The sequence below is a fragment of the Marmota flaviventris genome, chromosome 2 (assembly GCF_047511675.1).
Source record: "Marmota flaviventris isolate mMarFla1 chromosome 2, mMarFla1.hap1, whole genome shotgun sequence".
Classification (NCBI taxonomy): domain Eukaryota; kingdom Metazoa; phylum Chordata; class Mammalia; order Rodentia; family Sciuridae; genus Marmota; species Marmota flaviventris.
In genome coordinates this window covers 3,264,468-3,280,801 of record NC_092499.1, presented here as the reverse complement: position 1 = coordinate 3,280,801, position 16,334 = coordinate 3,264,468, and the positions used below count along the sequence as shown (strand labels likewise).

Below are 16,334 nucleotides of genomic sequence, written 5' to 3'. Positions count from 1 at the left end.
ATAGAGCTTGGCCCCTGTGGATCAACGTCAACTAGTATACCCAGATGAACTGAAAGCAGGGACATGAACAGAAATGTGCAGGGCCCATGCTCACAGTGTCACTATTCACAGTAGCCAAAAGGTGGCAGCAACCCAAACGTCCACTGAGGGATGAATGGAGAATCAAAATGTAGTCCATCCATACGATGGACCACGATTCAGACTCTAAAGGGAAGGCAATTCTGACACCTGCTGCAACATGGAGGAATCGTGAGGACGTGATGCTGATGGAAGTAAGCCCGTCACAGAAGGACAAGTGCGGTATCACTGCACTTCTATGAGGTGTGTGGAGTTGTCAAAGCCACAGAGGAGAATGGTGGTTGCCAGGGACTGAGGGGAGAAGGGAATGGGGAGTTATTGTATAATGGGGACAGAGTTCCACTTCTGTCTTGTACTAGGGATTGAAACCAAGGGTGCTCTGCCACTGAGCCACATCTCAGGCCTTTTTTATTTTTATTTTTATTTTTTTTTGTTTTGAGACAGGGTCTCACTGAGTTGCTGAGTGTCTAAGTTGCCCAAGCTGGCCTCGAATTCATGATCCTCCTGACTCAGCCTCCTGAGTGTCTGGGGTTACAGGCGTGTGCCACTGCACCTGGCTGGGTTCTAGTTGTGCAAGATGAAGAGAGTGCTGTGTATGGCCAGTGGTGATGGGCACACAACAATGCTGATGTACTTAATTCTGCTGAACTGTACACTTAAATGGTACATTTTATGTTATACATATTGTACTACAAATTAAAAAAACAGTAATTGCTACTTGAGCAGAGGGAAAAGAGGGGAAGCCCCATGTGTCCAATGAGCCCCTGGGTTTCACGCAAGGAGTGCACTGGGCTTCTATGCAGGTGCTGGCCTCTATAACTTCTGTCCTGGGCTCCCTAGCCAGTCCTTGCCAGTTCTCTCTGGGGGAGGTGGGGACCAAGACAGCAGATGGTCCTGTACATGATGCTCATTTCCTGCGCAGGGTGGGGTGGGTGCTGGAGATCCTGGCTACCTTGGCTCCCTTGGGAAGAGCCTGGACTCTTGGGGACTGTCAAGAAGGGATTAAAATAGCTCCTGTCCTGTGGGCCTGCCCCACTGGGTATCATCCTTCTGCTCTCCCTTGAGCCCCATTTTTGAAAGATTTCCCTTGTGTTGGGGACAGGACCTTTGACCTCCAGATTTGCACTCAGAAAAGGGAAATATCTGGGGCAGCTGCACATTCTAGGGATGGCCTGCAGGCAGGCTCTGTTTCTTCAGTTCCAGCCCTTGCTTAGGTGAGCTACTGTGGGCAGCCAGCACAGGCTGGTGACTGTCCTGTGAAGTCCACACTGACCAGGGGCTCTGAGCAGATGGCTTGAAGAGAAACCCTCCCTGCTGAGCTGCAGAGTTCCCCAGCAATTTCCCAATCTGTTTGGGATTAGAAGAGGGGTGGATGGAGCAGGAGGGCCGGGTGAGTCACGAGGGGATTGCACAATGAGTGAGCCACAGGCTGCAGGGAGGCAATGGCCAGGGACCCTTAGTTCTCATCCTCTTTGTCCCCTTTCTGGTTGGCTTTAGTCTCCCCATCTGTGTACTATAGTGGGGATGGGATGACCCCCAGCCTGAGCACTGTGGCTCTGTGAGCTCCTCTGAAAAATGTCATCCCTGGAGGCCTCTGGGAGAGGGGGTGGACTCTCTCTGTCTTAAAGCTTCCTCCTGGCAGCCTTTTGCACCCACCTCTGAGACACCCTAGGGAAAGATGGATGACAGTCCAAGCCCAAACCTGGCACTTGGCCACCACTCCTGAGGAAAAAGTTCTCAGCCCCAAGGGACACCTTCAAAACCCAGTCTCCCCCACTTAGTCACCCCTCCTGGCCCTCAAAGACCAGTGCCAGGCTAGCAGGCAGTGGGTGTGGGGGTGTGGGGGGGTGTGGGGGGGGGTGTGGGGTGGGGTATGGGGATGGTGTGGAGTGTGTGGGGTGTGGGGGGGGTGGGGCAACAAAAGGCAGGGAGGAGCCCAGGCTCCACTCTAAGCAAAAGGGAAGCTGGTGCCCAGCAGGAAATTCCTGAATGACAGGATCCTTCCCAGAGAGCAGGACTCCCTGGGATGTGAAATAGGAAGGGGAGGGAGGTGTCCAGGGGTCAACTTTTTATCCCAGCCCACCCATTCTCCTCACCTCCCCCTCCCCCAAAACATACCCTGAGAACCAGCGAGCAGACAGGGAAACTGACACCCAGAAGGAGGTATGACCTGCCCGAGACCACGCTGAAACGGGCAAAGCTGAGCCTGCTGCCTGGGCCTTGTGCTCCTGATCCTGCCTGGTCTCAGGAGCCTGTCCAGGCCCAGTCTTAGCCCCAGAAAGGGAAAGTGCTTCAGTCGGTGTCCTGCAGGCCTAGAGGTGAAATCAGACTGCCACCGTCATGTATTCCTGCCTCTCATGTATTCACCTTTCCGGGGACAGGGGACATCATCACTCAAAGCAAGGCGTGACAATGAGAGGCCAGGAGACGCTCCCAGCACGGGGCCTTGTGAAGAGCGGCCCCTCTTCCCTTCGCGCCTCCTCCAGGAAGCCCTCTCCCACGACTCTACTCGCCACAGGGTGCCCAGAGGGGCGACCCGGCGTGGCTGGGCTTTGGGGTGAGAGGGGGCGCAGGCCACGCAGGGCTGTGACTGGCTGGGACGCGGGGGCGCGGCCCTGGGCGCAGGCCCCTCCCAGACAGCCAATCAGAGGCCGTCGTCGGACAATGGACCGGCGCCCGGTGGGTCGGGGGCCCCGGGGAGCCGTTCGGCGCCCCCCACTTACCCCGCCGCGCTCTGCAGCGTCGCCAGCCCGTCCTGGCTGCTGGAGCAGTGACCCCGCCCTCTCTCCCCTCGGCAGGCCCGCGCAGGGACAACCCTCGCCGCGCGGGGTCTTGGCCTCGGCCCGCGGGTTTTCCGCGGTCGCGGAGGGCGGGGCCGGGGCGGAGTCGGCGACTATTTCAGGCTGCGCGGCGCCCGGGCCAGTACAGCCGCGGCCTGGCCCCGACACGGTAAGTGACCTCCGCCGCCTGGCGTCTGTCCTCCCCGCTCCACCGGCGTCCCGTTCTCTCTGACCCCGAGATCGCGGCAAGATTCCCCGAAGGAATGGCCTGGAGAGGCTGAGGGGACACGGGCGGGAACGCTACGAGGGCTTCTGGCTGGGGAAACCAAGACCTGTGCGCTTGCTGAGCGTCTGCGCACCAGGGCACAGAGGTTTGAGACCCAGAGCTCGGTCCCTGGAAAGACCAGTCGGGACTGGGGACAAAGATACAAAGTCTCCCATTTGCAGTTGAAGGCCAGCGTCCCCACGGGACTCCAGGGCTATAGGTTAAGACCCTCCCTAACTGTGTCTGGGCATCTTCATCTGGGGGTGGGTGTGCCGCTTGTCCTATCACCCCAGGACAGAAGGAGGCAGTCCAGAGACCAGGGGAGGCTTTGTATGGCCCTCAGCCCTGACCTAAGAAGGGGTATGGTGTCTGGGATTCCAGGTACCACTGCTGAACCACAGGCTGTGGTTAACACCATATGCCTTTAAACAGGCACCTTTCTGCCTCAGTGGGTGCAGCCAGGAGCCTGGTGTAAAGAAGGTCTCCTCCCCTCCTAGGCTGCATGGTGTGGCACTACACACACAGGACACAGGAAACTCACTCTCACGCAGGCCAAACCAAGTGCTAGCACTTGGCTTGTGGTTTTTTACCACATCCTCTCAGCAGCACTGTGAGGTGTGAGGGTCTCTTCCCCATTGCACAGGTGGAGAAATTGAGGTCTCTGAGAAGAGGGGTGTCCATTCCACACATCAGTGAGAGGTGAAGCTGAGCCCACAGCCAGTTCTTTTTCTACTGCATCAGCTGCCTTTGAGAATCAAGGTCCAGGCGCTGCTGCTGGATCTCTGCCATAAAGCAGAAAAGGCCTGGACACTCTGTGGGGACTTGCAGGAACCAAGCTTGGAGGTCGCACAGAGCCAAATAGTGAGAAGCTGTGTACAATTGGAAGGTGTGGGACAGGTCACCTCTCCCTTACCCCAGGAGGAGGGCAGGGGTGCCTAGGCCCCCAGGGTGGGGCTGAGTAGCCCTGCCTGTCAGATTACCTCCTCTGGGTGCTTGGCATGAAAATGGGATGGATTAGGAGGGGCAGAATGCCCAGTGGCTTTGAGCCTGGGGAGTTTGGTTGGCTTGGGATCTCCCATAGTACTCTCTGCTTGGTTCTGGAACTCTCAGGCTGACAGGGTTCCAGGAGGACAGCTGAGGTCCAGACTGAGGGACTCTACCAAGAGCAGTAGGTGAGGATGGTAGGGGCTGGGAAGGGGGAACGCAGGCTTCCTGGTCAACCAGATGGCTCTGGTCAAGCTCCAAAGTGTGGGACAAGCCCTCAGGAAATAGGGTAGCTGGGCTGGTGAAGGCAGAGGGCTGAGGCGAGAGGACTGCTCCAGTGTTCCACACAGGCTATGCTTTGGGCAAGTCCCTCGCGTGTGTAGCCGCAATGGCTTCTTCAGAAGCGTGGATCGGGCTATTTGCTGTTGCAGGCTACCCAGAGTCATCCTGATGAATGTGAGGTATGGCTCAGTGTATTTATTCTTGAGGGTAGGGCAGGAGGTGGCACTGTGTATGGGTTACACAGTTACCACGGAGGCCCAGCCTCTGCTCCTGCCCTCAGGGTCAACCATAGATCCCTCTGGTGGTACCAGCCTTGCTCTAACAATGCTGAGGGTCCTGCCTCTCTGGGTGCAGCTTTCAGGGCAGTGGGGGGTGCAGAGGTAGAGGAAAAGCCAGGCTCTGGAACAGATGACCTGAGTTCCAAACCCACAGGGCTTGACCACAGGGCTATTTTAAGATTAAATAGCATGGCTTCTGGATGAGAGAGGAAAAGATGGGATGGGCACCCAGGAAGGGCACAGAAACTGGAAATTTTTTGATGATGATGTGAACCCATTTGGGAGCAGGCAGGGTGGGGAAGGAGACAGGATGCCTGGGTTCCAGACAGAGTTGCTGTGTGACTTCAGGGAAATCTGTGCCTGGATCAGCCCCTTTCCCCTGTGGAAGGGGCTTCCCTTCTGTAGTTTGAGGGGCCTTATGTCTTCTGCAGACCTGGGCCCTGGGGTCAGTGTATGTACAGAATCAGGATTCGCTGTCCTTCAGCCAACTGTGCTTCTGTCCATGGCATCTTTCTGTGACCCCACAGCCACATAAGAACTGGGCAAGAAGAATGAGCAGCTGGGGCTAGGTAGGGGGAGGCCTGGCTTCAGGCTGGCTTCTGGGTATTCTCTGACCCTGACATGGCCCTGGCCATTCTGACCTGTGTTTTTGCTCTGTCCAAAGGGACAGCAGCCTGTGCCCTGCCCCCTCTCCAGAGTCTGGTGGGATTCATAGAGGTACTCTCTAGCTGCCATCCATTTTTCCCAAGAGGGTGGACTGTAAAATGCAGGAACAGCCCCTTCATCTGGGAGGCTTGTTGTCCCCAGCCTCTTTCCTGCCTCTGCAGCGATTCTGGGAGCGCCTGTGGGTATTAGGAGAGATGCAAGCTGAAGCTCTTGTGGCTAGGGAGGGGGCCTTGTTGGTGCCTTTCTGGGCCAAGAGGTTTCCAGGGCCCTGTTGCTTGTACAGGTGAGAACAGAGGAGGCACTCAATGCTGCCATTGGGCTGTGTGCTCATGCCTGGGGGCCAGCCCACTGTGACCACTGGTCCCTCATCCCCTACCCGCAACCTGCAGGACTGAGCCAGGGTGATGCTGAAGATGATGACCTTCTTCCAAGGCCTTCCTGGCCAGCAGTCTGTGCCAGGGACTCTCAACTTTCCTGGAAGCCCACAAAAGTTGCCCTCCGTATCAGAGAGTGAGTCAGAGGCCTCCATGTCAGAGGCCTCCTCTGAGGATCTGGTGCCACCTCCCGAGGCTGTGGTAGCTCCAGATCAAGAGCAGCAAGAGGCTGCAAAGAAGAAGAAGCCCACAGTACTGTCCAATATGTTCAGCATCTTCACCAAAGGCAAGAAGAAGAGAGGTCAGCCCAGCTTGGTTGAGCCCCCGCTGGTACCTGAGTCCAAGCCAGGGCTGGATGGCCCTATCCCCACAGGTAGGTTGGGACTACGGCTGGGGCTGGGGGCCTGCCTAGCCCTGGTCCAGGCCTGGGCATGGATGGGGCATGGGAGCGAAGGGGCCCTCACCCAGGACAGAGCGGGCAGGGAGGTGTCCATCTTCCTCCTTCACCTGTGCGCCTGGTCTTGGGGCCTCGAGTGGGGAGGAATCCTGTCTGGGCACGGGCCTTACCCCTGGGGACTCAGCCGCCCCTTGCCCCAATCGGCTTGAAGCCCCGGGCCCTGCCTCACGCGGGTCCCCTCTGCAGTGGAGGAGCTCAAGGCAGCCCTGGAGCAAGGGCGGCTGGAGGCAGCGCGGCCGTTGCTGGTGCTGGAGCAGGAGCTGGCAGCGGCGGCGGCGCGGGGCGCGAGCCAGGAGGAGCTGGTGCGGCGCCAGAGCAAGGTGGAGGCGCTGTACGTGCTGCTGCGGGACCAGGTGCTGGGTGTGCTGCGGCGGCCGCTGGAGGCGGCGCCCGAGCGGCTGCGCCAGGCGCTGGCAGTAGTGGCGGAGCAGGAGCGCGCGGACCGCCAGGCAGTGGCGGCGGCGGCGGTGGCGACGACGGCGGAGGCGCCTGGAGCGGCGGCGCTGGCGGCCACGCGCCCACGGCGCTGGCTGCAGCTGTGGCGGAGCGTCGTGGCGGAGGTGGCGGCAGAGCGCCTAGACACACGGCCGGCCGCGGGCGCCGAGGGCCGCTCAGAGGCCGAGAGAATCTTCCAGCACTTGGGCTGCACCGTGAAGGAAGACCTGGAGGCGGTGGTGGAGCGGCTGAAGCCCCTGTTCCCCGCCGAGTTCGGCGTGGTGGCCACCTATGCTGAGAGCTACCACCAGCACTTCGCGGCCCATCTGGCCTCCATGGCTCAGTTCGAGCTCTGCGAGCGTGACACCTACTTGCTGCTGCTGTGGGTGCAGAACCTCTACCCCAAGTGAGCAGGCACGGGTGGTGGGGCGGGGGTTCCTGTGCGGGAGGGGTTTGGAGGAGCGCCCGCCAGGCGCAGAGTTGCTGGGCTGGAAATGCATGGTGGGCTTGTGCGCAAAGGGCTGAGGCTACGCCTGCAGGGACTGGGCACAATGACTAGGCAGGCTCTAGGCCTGAGTCTGCTTTGCACTTGAAATCTTAAAATTTCCTGGGCCCCAGTCACATTCTCAGTTGAGGAAACTGAGGCACAGAGAATGGTAGCGATTTGTCATTCATTCATGAGGTCCCAGTCTGGAGAGGGGTAAAGCAGAGCAAGAAGGGCTGTGGCAGGGGTGACCAGGCACAGGGGAAGCCAGGCCTGGAGGAGCAAGGGACCTCCAGGTCTCTAAGGCAGCACCTTCAGCTGCTCTAAGGCAGCTCACAGCCAAATGTAGAGTCAGGCCACAGAGGATAGGGAGGATACCTGGACAGGTGGTGAAGAAGGGAGGAGGGAGGATGCCGTTCCTACCAAAGGCAGGGTCACCCTGGGAGCTAAGCAGAGCCCCTGTGTAGATTTATCTAGCGTACTGTAGGGGCAGCCCTGGGCAAGAGAGCTAGCAGGGGTCAGGTAGGGTCAGGTGCGCTGTGGAAGAGGTCCCTGTTGTGCTTGCCTGTGAGCCCACAGCAGGTCCAGATTCTGGTCACCAAGGGCTTCAGCTCTTCAGTGGGAGGCTGGCTGTGCCAACAAGGGCAGCTGGTACCCAGCTGGATGTAGCCTTGGGCATCCTCTGAATGGCTCAGACCCTGGATTCCTGAGTGTGCCTGTCATTCACCCAAGCTTCTGAGGAGAGCCTCATATTGCAGCATGGAAATGCCCAGGCAATGGAAACCAGGGGTTCTTGCTGAGGGACTCAGCTCCTGCTGTCCCCTGTCCTGAGGGAAGGCTGGGGTGTGGACAGTGTGGACAGTGTCTGAGGGTCTTGTGGACTGCCAAGTGGCCAGTAGGCTCTGCTAGTGTTGATGGTCCACCTGGGGGGAGGGCCAGAGGAAAGGCGCAGTGGAGTGGCAGGTGAGGAGCCAGCAGGGCATGGGGAAATGGGCACAGGGCTGGGCTGGGGATGTGGCTCAAGTGGTAGCGCGCTCGCCTGGCATGCGTGCGGCTCGGGTTCGATCCTCAGCACCACATACCAACAAAGATGTTGTGTCCGCCAAAAAACTAAAAAATAAATATTAAAATTTAAAAAAAAAAGAAATGGGCACAGGGCAGGTTTGCCACAGAGCAGCCAGCCCTGCCTGAGCCAGTTCCTGCTGGCTTGTCCTGACTCATCAGGAAATGTTGGGCACTCACACCTCTGCCCGTCAGCTTTCCTGTCCCAGTGACCCTGAGATCTCCTAGCATGAAGGCCCCTAGGGGGTTAGCAAAACAGGAACTGGGACCAGTGTGGGCATTGAGTCCAGAGGGGCACTGTTGAGGCCTGTGTAGCCAGACATGTGGGGAAGAGAGGGACACAGATGCATCCAGACTGGGCAGGGGGCACAGGGAGGGTCATTCTTAAGCTTTTGGGGCCCTTAGGAAGTGCCAGGGCTGCACAGGGCCCCCAGGAGCTCTGGGATCCTGTAGAGGTGCCAAGAGAGGTAGCCACATGCCTCCATGGAGGCAGGGGTGGCAGGGCTGGGTCACAGTGAGAGGGAGGGGTATGTCTCAGGGGCACTGAAGTAAGGGGCCGGGTTGTATCTATGCAAGAGAGGAAGCCTTGGAGAGGGGGAAGATCAGATTTGAAAAGGGCTCTGGGTGGGGAGGCATTGCTGGGCCCCTGGGGGGAAGCAGGGAGGTGGGAGGAGACTCCCTTAGCTAGAGGAGAGATGGTGGTAACTGGCAGGGGCTGGGGCAATGTTTCAGGCTGACAGACTCTGGAGACTGTTTCAAAGCAGGAATGCGGGAGAGTAGTAAGAGAAGGCACGGTGGTGGGGAGTGCCGAGGGGTGGCACCTGGTGGGCTTTTGCTGGGTGGGTACTGCCGAGTGGGTGCAGTTCTCATGCCAGCCTTGTTCTGCCCACAGTGACATCCTCAATAGCCCCAAGCTGGCAGAGGAGCTTCAGGATGTCAGTCTTGGGAGCCTTCTGCCCCCAAAGCAGATTCGGCTGCTGGAGGCCACGTTCCTGTCCAGCGAGGCTGTAAGTCCTTTGTCTGAGCCAGGGTGAGGTGGGGACAAAAAATGAGGGGAGGCTCAGAGATAGACAACATGGGCAGCGAGCGTGACAGATACTTTCAGTTGAGCCAGGTCAGTGCTACAGTGACCTGCCCCTCTTTCCTCCAGGCTAATGTGAAGGAGCTGATGGCCCGAGCATTAGAGATGGAGTCACAGCACTGGGCCCAGGATGTGGCTCCCCTTAGGCTGGATGGTCACTGCCATAGTGAGCTGGCCATCGACATTATCCAGGTACCGTGGTCTGTCCTTCGGGTATACGGTGCACACTGCACACAGCCAGCCTGTGCCTGTGCCAGCAGAACCACGTCCCCTTGTTCCTAGTGCAGGCACGGGCCCATGTCTGAGTACCCCCCTTGCTCTAGCATGCTTCCACAGGTGGCCCCTGCTCTGCTCACCTACTGTCACCCCACAGATTGTCTCCCAGGGCCAGGCCAAGGCCGAAAACATCACTCCTGACTTGGGCACTCAGATGAAGCAGGTGCTGCTGGTGGAACTGTCCGTGCTCCTAAGGAGGTGGGTGTGCCCCAGCTGGCATGGGAGTAGGGCAGGGGCGTCCCTGTAGCTGTCTCTCTCAGAATCATGTCCCTCCCTGTGCTCCTGTTGGAATCCAGGCAAGATCAGCCCTGCTCCCCACCCCTGTCACTCAGAGCTGGGAATCCTCTGACCTCTGCTCTGTCCCCTAGGCACTGAGCCTCAGGTGGTGTGACCTCAACCAGGATTCACTGTGGTGCTTCTTATCTCTGCCCACAAACTCAAAGCAGAGCAGTCTCCAGCTTCCAAGGGCACGCTCATGAGGAGCCTAGGCCCCTGCCACCTCTTCCACTCCCAGGATTAACTTGGGTGCTCCCCACCTCTGAGGAGCCAACCAGAGTATCTTCTGGTCACCCAGCTGTAGAGGGGGCCTGGGGAGGAGTTGGGACAGCAGAGCCCTGGGGCAGCTTCTCTGGCCCCTCTGGCCTTAGCTTATACAGCCAGTGATAGGATGCTTAGGGGCTAGCGGCCCCTCCCTGGGTCACAGAGACACAGTCACACAGAAAAATGCTGTGTGAACCAGGGAGACTGCAGCGGGGCTGGAGGCTGCTGTGGTCCTGGTGTTCATGGTGGTCCTAAAGATGCCCCTCTGTTCCTGACAGCTACCAGCGTGCCTTTGATGAATTTCTGGAAAGAGGCAAACAGCTGAGGAATTACAGGGCCAACATCATTGCCAACATCAACAACTGCCTGTCCTTCCGGTGAGGATGCTGGGAGGGTTATGTGGCACAGAAACAGGGTAGCTGAGATTCAGAGGGAGTAGGAACTGCTTAAGCAAATGTGTGGAATTAAAGTTAGCAAGGCCTTGGGAACCGGGGTGTGGAGCAGCCGCAGTGTTTGGCATCATTCAGATGTTTTACTGGCTGCTTTATTCTCGTGATGCTATGGAGGGGCACAGGGATCATGCCTGCTAGGCAGGTAGCAAACCGAGGGGAGGAGAGGCTGAGTAACTTGCCCGCCCTCAGGTGAAAAGGGATGCGCTGCAGGTGTGTGCTGGGATATGGGCATGTGGATGGGAGGATTTGGACTTGATCCCTCCGGAAATGGGGAGCCATTGAGGGTTTGAAAGTGAAAAGGAGGTTTAGGAAGATTCATCTAGGCTCACTGGGTGTGGGGCTGTAGGCTGGGTAGTCTGGGGTGACTTCCTGTCTCCACCATCCAGGACATCCATGGAGCAGAAGTGGCAGATCCTACAGGATCCCCGAAGCTACCTGCTGGACCCCCTGAGTGAACTCAAGGTTCACGGCTTTGACGCCCTGCTCCAAAACCTATTTATGGACTTAAAGGTAGTGGGAGCCTTTTCCCCTGTGGAGTCTCCCAAGCCCAGTGCTGGGAGGGTGGGCAGGCCTGGGAGGGGCTTGGGAGGAATGGCAGAAGCACCCCAGGTGTGGCGCCTGCCCCAGATCTCTGGGAGGAACGCGTAGGGAAGCTGCAGTGGGGCAGGGGGTGCCCAGGTGGTGGGGCCCCAGAGGGCTCTTGGACTCACCCACCTGGTGGTCCTCGTGCTTGTTCTGAGAGTGGGGCCCTAGGGCTGGGGGTGCCTGCAGAAGCCTCAGTGTCCCTCCTGACGTGGCCTCCGCTGTCCCCAAGTTAGTACATACTTTCCCTTAATCTCCTCCAGCTTCTTCCCTCCCAACCCCCACGCCTACCTTCCAACTTCTGGTGCTCAGGGTCTTTGGCAGCCAAGACCCCGTCTCCTGGAGGCCAAGAAGTCTGCAGAGGGGGAAAGCAGTGGGGTTGCTTGAAAGACAGAGGGAGGGTTTCCATGCCCAGAGTCTGGGACTGAAGGCTGGGGCAGCTGTGGGTGATAAAAGTTGTGAGTGGTGACCCTGAGTGACTTGGCACAGGTCTCACAGGCCCAGCCAAACACAAGGTATTGTTTATACAGGAATTTATTTATATAAGAAGGAGACAGTGGAAAAGTCCCAGGGCCAGCAGACAGGCTGTCCGGGTCCTGAGCTGCAGCTGGGTGACCTTGGAGGAGGGCACACAGACCCTGCCTCCACTTCCTGTCTGGGACCTGAGCTCTGCACGGGTTCCCTGGAAATCCTTGAGTCCCTTGCCCTCCGGCCAGTCTGTGTGAGGGCGTCTGAGCCCTTCCTTTACAGGGCGTGACCAGACATCCTGCCTCTCTCCTTCTCAGCCGCTGTTCAAGAGGTTCACACAGACCCGCTGGGCAGCGCCTGAGGAAACCCTGGAGGAAATTGTTGGTACCGTGGAGGGAAGGCTGCCCGAGTTCTCAGAGCTGCATGACTGTTTCCGGGAGGTGAGGAGGCCCTGGGCTGGTAACAGCCTGGACACTCATACTGACACATGTGTGGACATCCACACATGCTCACACACACACACACACACATACACACACACACGTGGGAACAGGGGCACACATGTGCATGCCTTTGCTCTGGCATCTGCCCTCTGGATTCCTGAGCTTCAAGGGAGGTAGTGAGCTCCCCGTTGGCCGTTGGCTCACACCGCCCTGGCTGCTTGCCCACCCAGGAGCTCCTGGAGGCTGTGCACCTGCACCTGGTGAAAGAGTACATCATCCGCCTCAGCAAGCGGCGCCTGGTCCTCAAGACTGCCGAGCAGCAGCAGCAGCTGGCGAGGCACATCCTGGCCAACGCCAGTGTCATCCAGGACTTCTGCACTAAGAACGTGAGCCCCTGCCCACTCTCCCCAGGCCCCAAGGGATGGGCCCCAGCCCCTCAGGTCCAGGACAGCACTTGGGAGCCTCTTGAACCTAATAGTTATTGCCTGAGCGCTGGGTACCAAATGCCTGTGAGGACAGGGGCTCTCAACCAGGCCTGTGCCCACAGGGCTCCACCGCAACGTGGCTGAATCCTGCCCTCCCCACGCTCGCTGAGATCATTCGCCTGCAAGACCCTAGTGCCATCAAGATTGAGGTGGCAACATATGCTACCTGTTACCCTGACTTCAGGTGAGAACAAGGGACCCTCAGGATCTAAGCAGTGCGTGTGGCCCTGTGAGGTCCTACTGTGGAGTCCACCTCTCCAGGACCTGTGCAGCACAATTGCCGAGGCTTCATGAGATGCACGTGGTGGTGTCCAGCCTGTGCAGGCACAGACTAGGCTGGGGACTCATGTGTTTGGTCCTCACTGCAACCCTACAGGGTGGCACTGCTTATCTCCATTATACAGCTGGGGCCTGGAGAGCGAAGGAATGGGTCCAGGGTGACATGGCTGGTTAGAGGCAGAGCTAAGATGACAAAGCCAGACAGGAGCTCCACTGCCCATGCTTTTAGCTTTGCTTGAGACTGCCACCCAAAGGGGAAGCAGACCAGAGAGATCAGATTTTACCACTTGGCCCACAAGTCCCTGGGGGCTTGGACCTATGCCTGGGCTCCGGGGCTCTTGTCAGGATGGAGGCTTAGTCCCTGGCTTCCTGAGGGCCAGTGAGCCATGGACGTTGTTCTTTCTGGGCTGGGTCCTCTGACACAGTAGGGAAAGTTTGAATAGGCTTTAACTAGGATCAGCCTAGCTTAGCCTAGTCTAGCCCATCGCTGATCCACAGTACTCATCCATTCATCCATATGAGAACCCATCCAACCATCTACTCATCTGCCTACCTAGCCACCTGTCTACCTATCTATCTATCCTTCTAGCCATCCATCTATCCATACCCATCCATTCATCCATCCAACTATCCTTTCACCTGTCCATCTACTCCCTTATCCACCCACCCACTCACCTACCCACTCATCCACCCATCCATCCATCCATCCATCCATCCATCCTTCCACCTGCCCATTCATTCTATTATCTACCCACTCACTTACCCACCCACTCATCAATCCATCCATCCATCCTTCCATCTGTCGTTCCACCTGTCCATCCACTCCCTTATCTACCCACCCACTCACCTACCCACTCATCCATCCATCCCTTCATTCATTCATCCTTCCATCTGTCCTTCCATCTGCCCATGCACTCCCTTACCCACCCACCAATCCGTGCTCCCATCCACCCACTTTCCCATCTTCCTATCCATCCTTTTGCTCATCCTCCCCAAAATTCTTCAGCAGTCTGCTGGGTGCCAGGCTCTGGATGCGTACAGTGAATCAGCCATGGGCTAGACTAGGCTAAGCTAGGTTGACCCCATTAAGGCCTGTTCAAACTGTTAAGGCACTGGGGTGCGGGGAAGTATAAGACAGGCTGCCTCAGTCTTACCAAAGGTTGCTTGCGCACTGTTGAGCCAGGGGCAATGAAGAGGCAAAGAACTATGACAGCTCTGAGTTGTAGAGTTTAACCAAGAACATGAGAAATAGGGGGTGCTGACTTCAGAGATGAGGAAACTTGGAGGAAGTGAGGTTTCAGCTGAGACCTAGAGAGTGGGAAGGAGCTGGTCACCTCCAGAGGGTGAGGAAGAGCCAGTACAGAGGCCTGGCTGGAGGGCAGTGGGGAGGGAGAGTGAGGCCCTCTGGTGGGCAGAGGGTTGGCTGCAGGGCTCTGTGGCAGGGCCTAGAGTCTGTGGGGCCAGGAGGGTGTGAACAGGGGTGTTGGAGACAGGTTAGGCTGACGGGATGTTCTCCTTGCCAGCAAAGGCCACCTGAATGCCATTCTGGCCATCAAGGGGAACCTAACAAACAGTGAAGTCAAGAGCATCCGGAACATCCTGGACATCAACACGGGGGCACAGCAGCCCTCTAGGTCCCTATTTTCACTTATAAAGGTTGGTTAGCTTTTCCTGACCTGCTTGTGACCACCCAGGGAGCACCAGGCACCACCCCATTTGGTGAAAGCTGCCCCACTGGGGGCTGTTCAGACCAGCACTGGCTCCATGACCCTCCTGTGCCTCTCACATGCTGCTGCTGCATTTGCCTGGTCCTGACTTTGAATAGGACATGGGCAGCTGGAATTAGATGGACCCCACTTTGTTGACATGTCCAGTGTTGCAGGAGCATCCACTGTGGAAGATGATGGCAGCACCTAAGAAACTCTTTGTAAATGATGGTTGATTGTGTGTGTGCCAAGGGAGGCTGGTGATGGTGTGGCCAGGGCCAGGGGTCCTGGGGCATCCCCAGCCAGGGTCCTCCTACAGCCTGTCTCCTAACATTCCTCCACATGGTGGGCCTGAGTGCCTCTTCCAGTTCCCTAGGGCCAGGGGCAGAGCCTTACTCGACCTGCTTCCTTCAGCCCACGGCTGCCATGAACTGGGCTAAGCAAGACTGAAATTGAAGATGGAACTGGAAGAGAAAGATGCATTTTTACGTGGTGCCCCTGATGGGGCCCGAGGGGTTCCCTGGTGAGTTGGTGTAGAGGTAGCATGAGAGCCCACTTCCAGAGCACCCTGCAGTCCCCAAGGGTTTCTCCTGAGAGGGTCCCAGGAGGCTGTGTGTCCTGCAGTGGGGCCAAGGACCTCCTGGGTCCTCTCAGGTCCTCCTTGCCCTGTGCAAGGCCAGGCCCCAGGGCAGTCTGTGAGCCCTCCCATCTGGAAGCCGGCCAAGGAGCCAGCAAGGCGAGCTCTTTTGGTCTCCTGTTGCTGTGGTAACGAGTTCCTGCACTCAGTGGAGCAGAACCAGAGTTCAAGTTCTGTAAATCAGAAGTCTGACACGGCAGAATCGAGCTGCCACCTTCATTCTGGGGACTCTGGGGAGAGTCAGCTGCTGGCCCTTTCCTGTTTTTAGAGGCCACCCACATTTCTTGCCTTGTGGTTCCTCCACCTTCAGAACCAGCAATGGCTGGTTGGGTCCTTTTCACATCCACACACTGTGACCTCTTCTGCCTCCTTCTTCACTTTTAAGGACCCTTGTGATTACATGGAGCCCAGCTAGAGGATCCGAGATCACCTCCCTATTTTAAGGCCAGCTAAATAACAACCTCAACTGCATCTGCAATTTTAGTCCCATTTGCCATGTCACCTAACAGCCACAGTTCTGGACATTAGGACATGGCTACCTTTGGGGCCATTATTCTGCCCAGATGGCCTCCACCCCTCCCCCGCCATGTAGGGGCACCTCTTCTCCCCCAGGGAAACAGGAATCCAGCTTCCCTTCGAGGTCTCTGCTGCCCCAAAGGCCCTGCCCCTCTTTGTGCCTGAAAGTTCCCTCTTAGCACAAGAGGGGGCTGTTCAGACCCAGCTCTGACCCAGCTGGGGGGAGCCAGCTCTCTGGGTTTGTCCCCTCCTCACAGGTACTGCCTTACTGAACTGGCCGCCAACTGGCGGGTGTGAATCATGCACAAAAATCTTAGGAATTAGTTTGTTTGATATTGTTGATATTATTATTATTTTTGATATTACTTCTTTTGTATATCTATACTCTGGACAGGATGTTTTTATAGCTTGATATTAAACTGATTTCAAAAGTGACTGTGGATAGTGGCTTATTTGGGGAGCTGCACAGTTGGGGTGGGGATGGGGTCATCCTTAGCCACTTTCTCTGCCCTCAGAGTGCCTAGAACAGAGCCTGGCGCCCAGCAGACTGCTGAAGAATTGTTGGGGGGATGAGCAAAAGGATGGATAGGTAGATGGGCAGGTGGGTGGATGGGAGGACGGATGGGTGGGTGGGTACGGGAGTGTGTGGGCAGGTGGAAGGACGAATGGCTGGCTGGACGATGAACGGGTGGGTGGATCAGGGAGTGGAGTCACCCCAGGTGTA

General features: G+C 57.5%; 1 protein-coding gene across 1 annotated transcript; it reads left to right on the top strand.

The window, feature by feature from the left end:
* The first annotated feature begins 2,971 nt into the window (after positions 1 to 2,971).
* Positions 2,972 to 16,045, top strand: Tnfaip2 (TNF alpha induced protein 2). Its single transcript, XM_027946704.3, has 12 exons — positions 2,972 to 3,027; positions 5,723 to 6,080; positions 6,351 to 7,005; positions 9,038 to 9,152; positions 9,296 to 9,418; positions 9,600 to 9,700; positions 10,321 to 10,419; positions 10,881 to 11,004; positions 11,862 to 11,984; positions 12,218 to 12,373; positions 12,535 to 12,656; positions 14,275 to 16,045. The coding sequence occupies exons 2-12, from the start codon at positions 5,738 to 5,740 to the stop codon at positions 14,414 to 14,416; spliced, it is 2,103 nt and encodes a 700-aa protein (XP_027802505.3). The 5' UTR covers positions 2,972 to 3,027; positions 5,723 to 5,737; the 3' UTR covers positions 14,417 to 16,045.
* Positions 16,046 to 16,334: the final 289 nt, after the last annotated feature.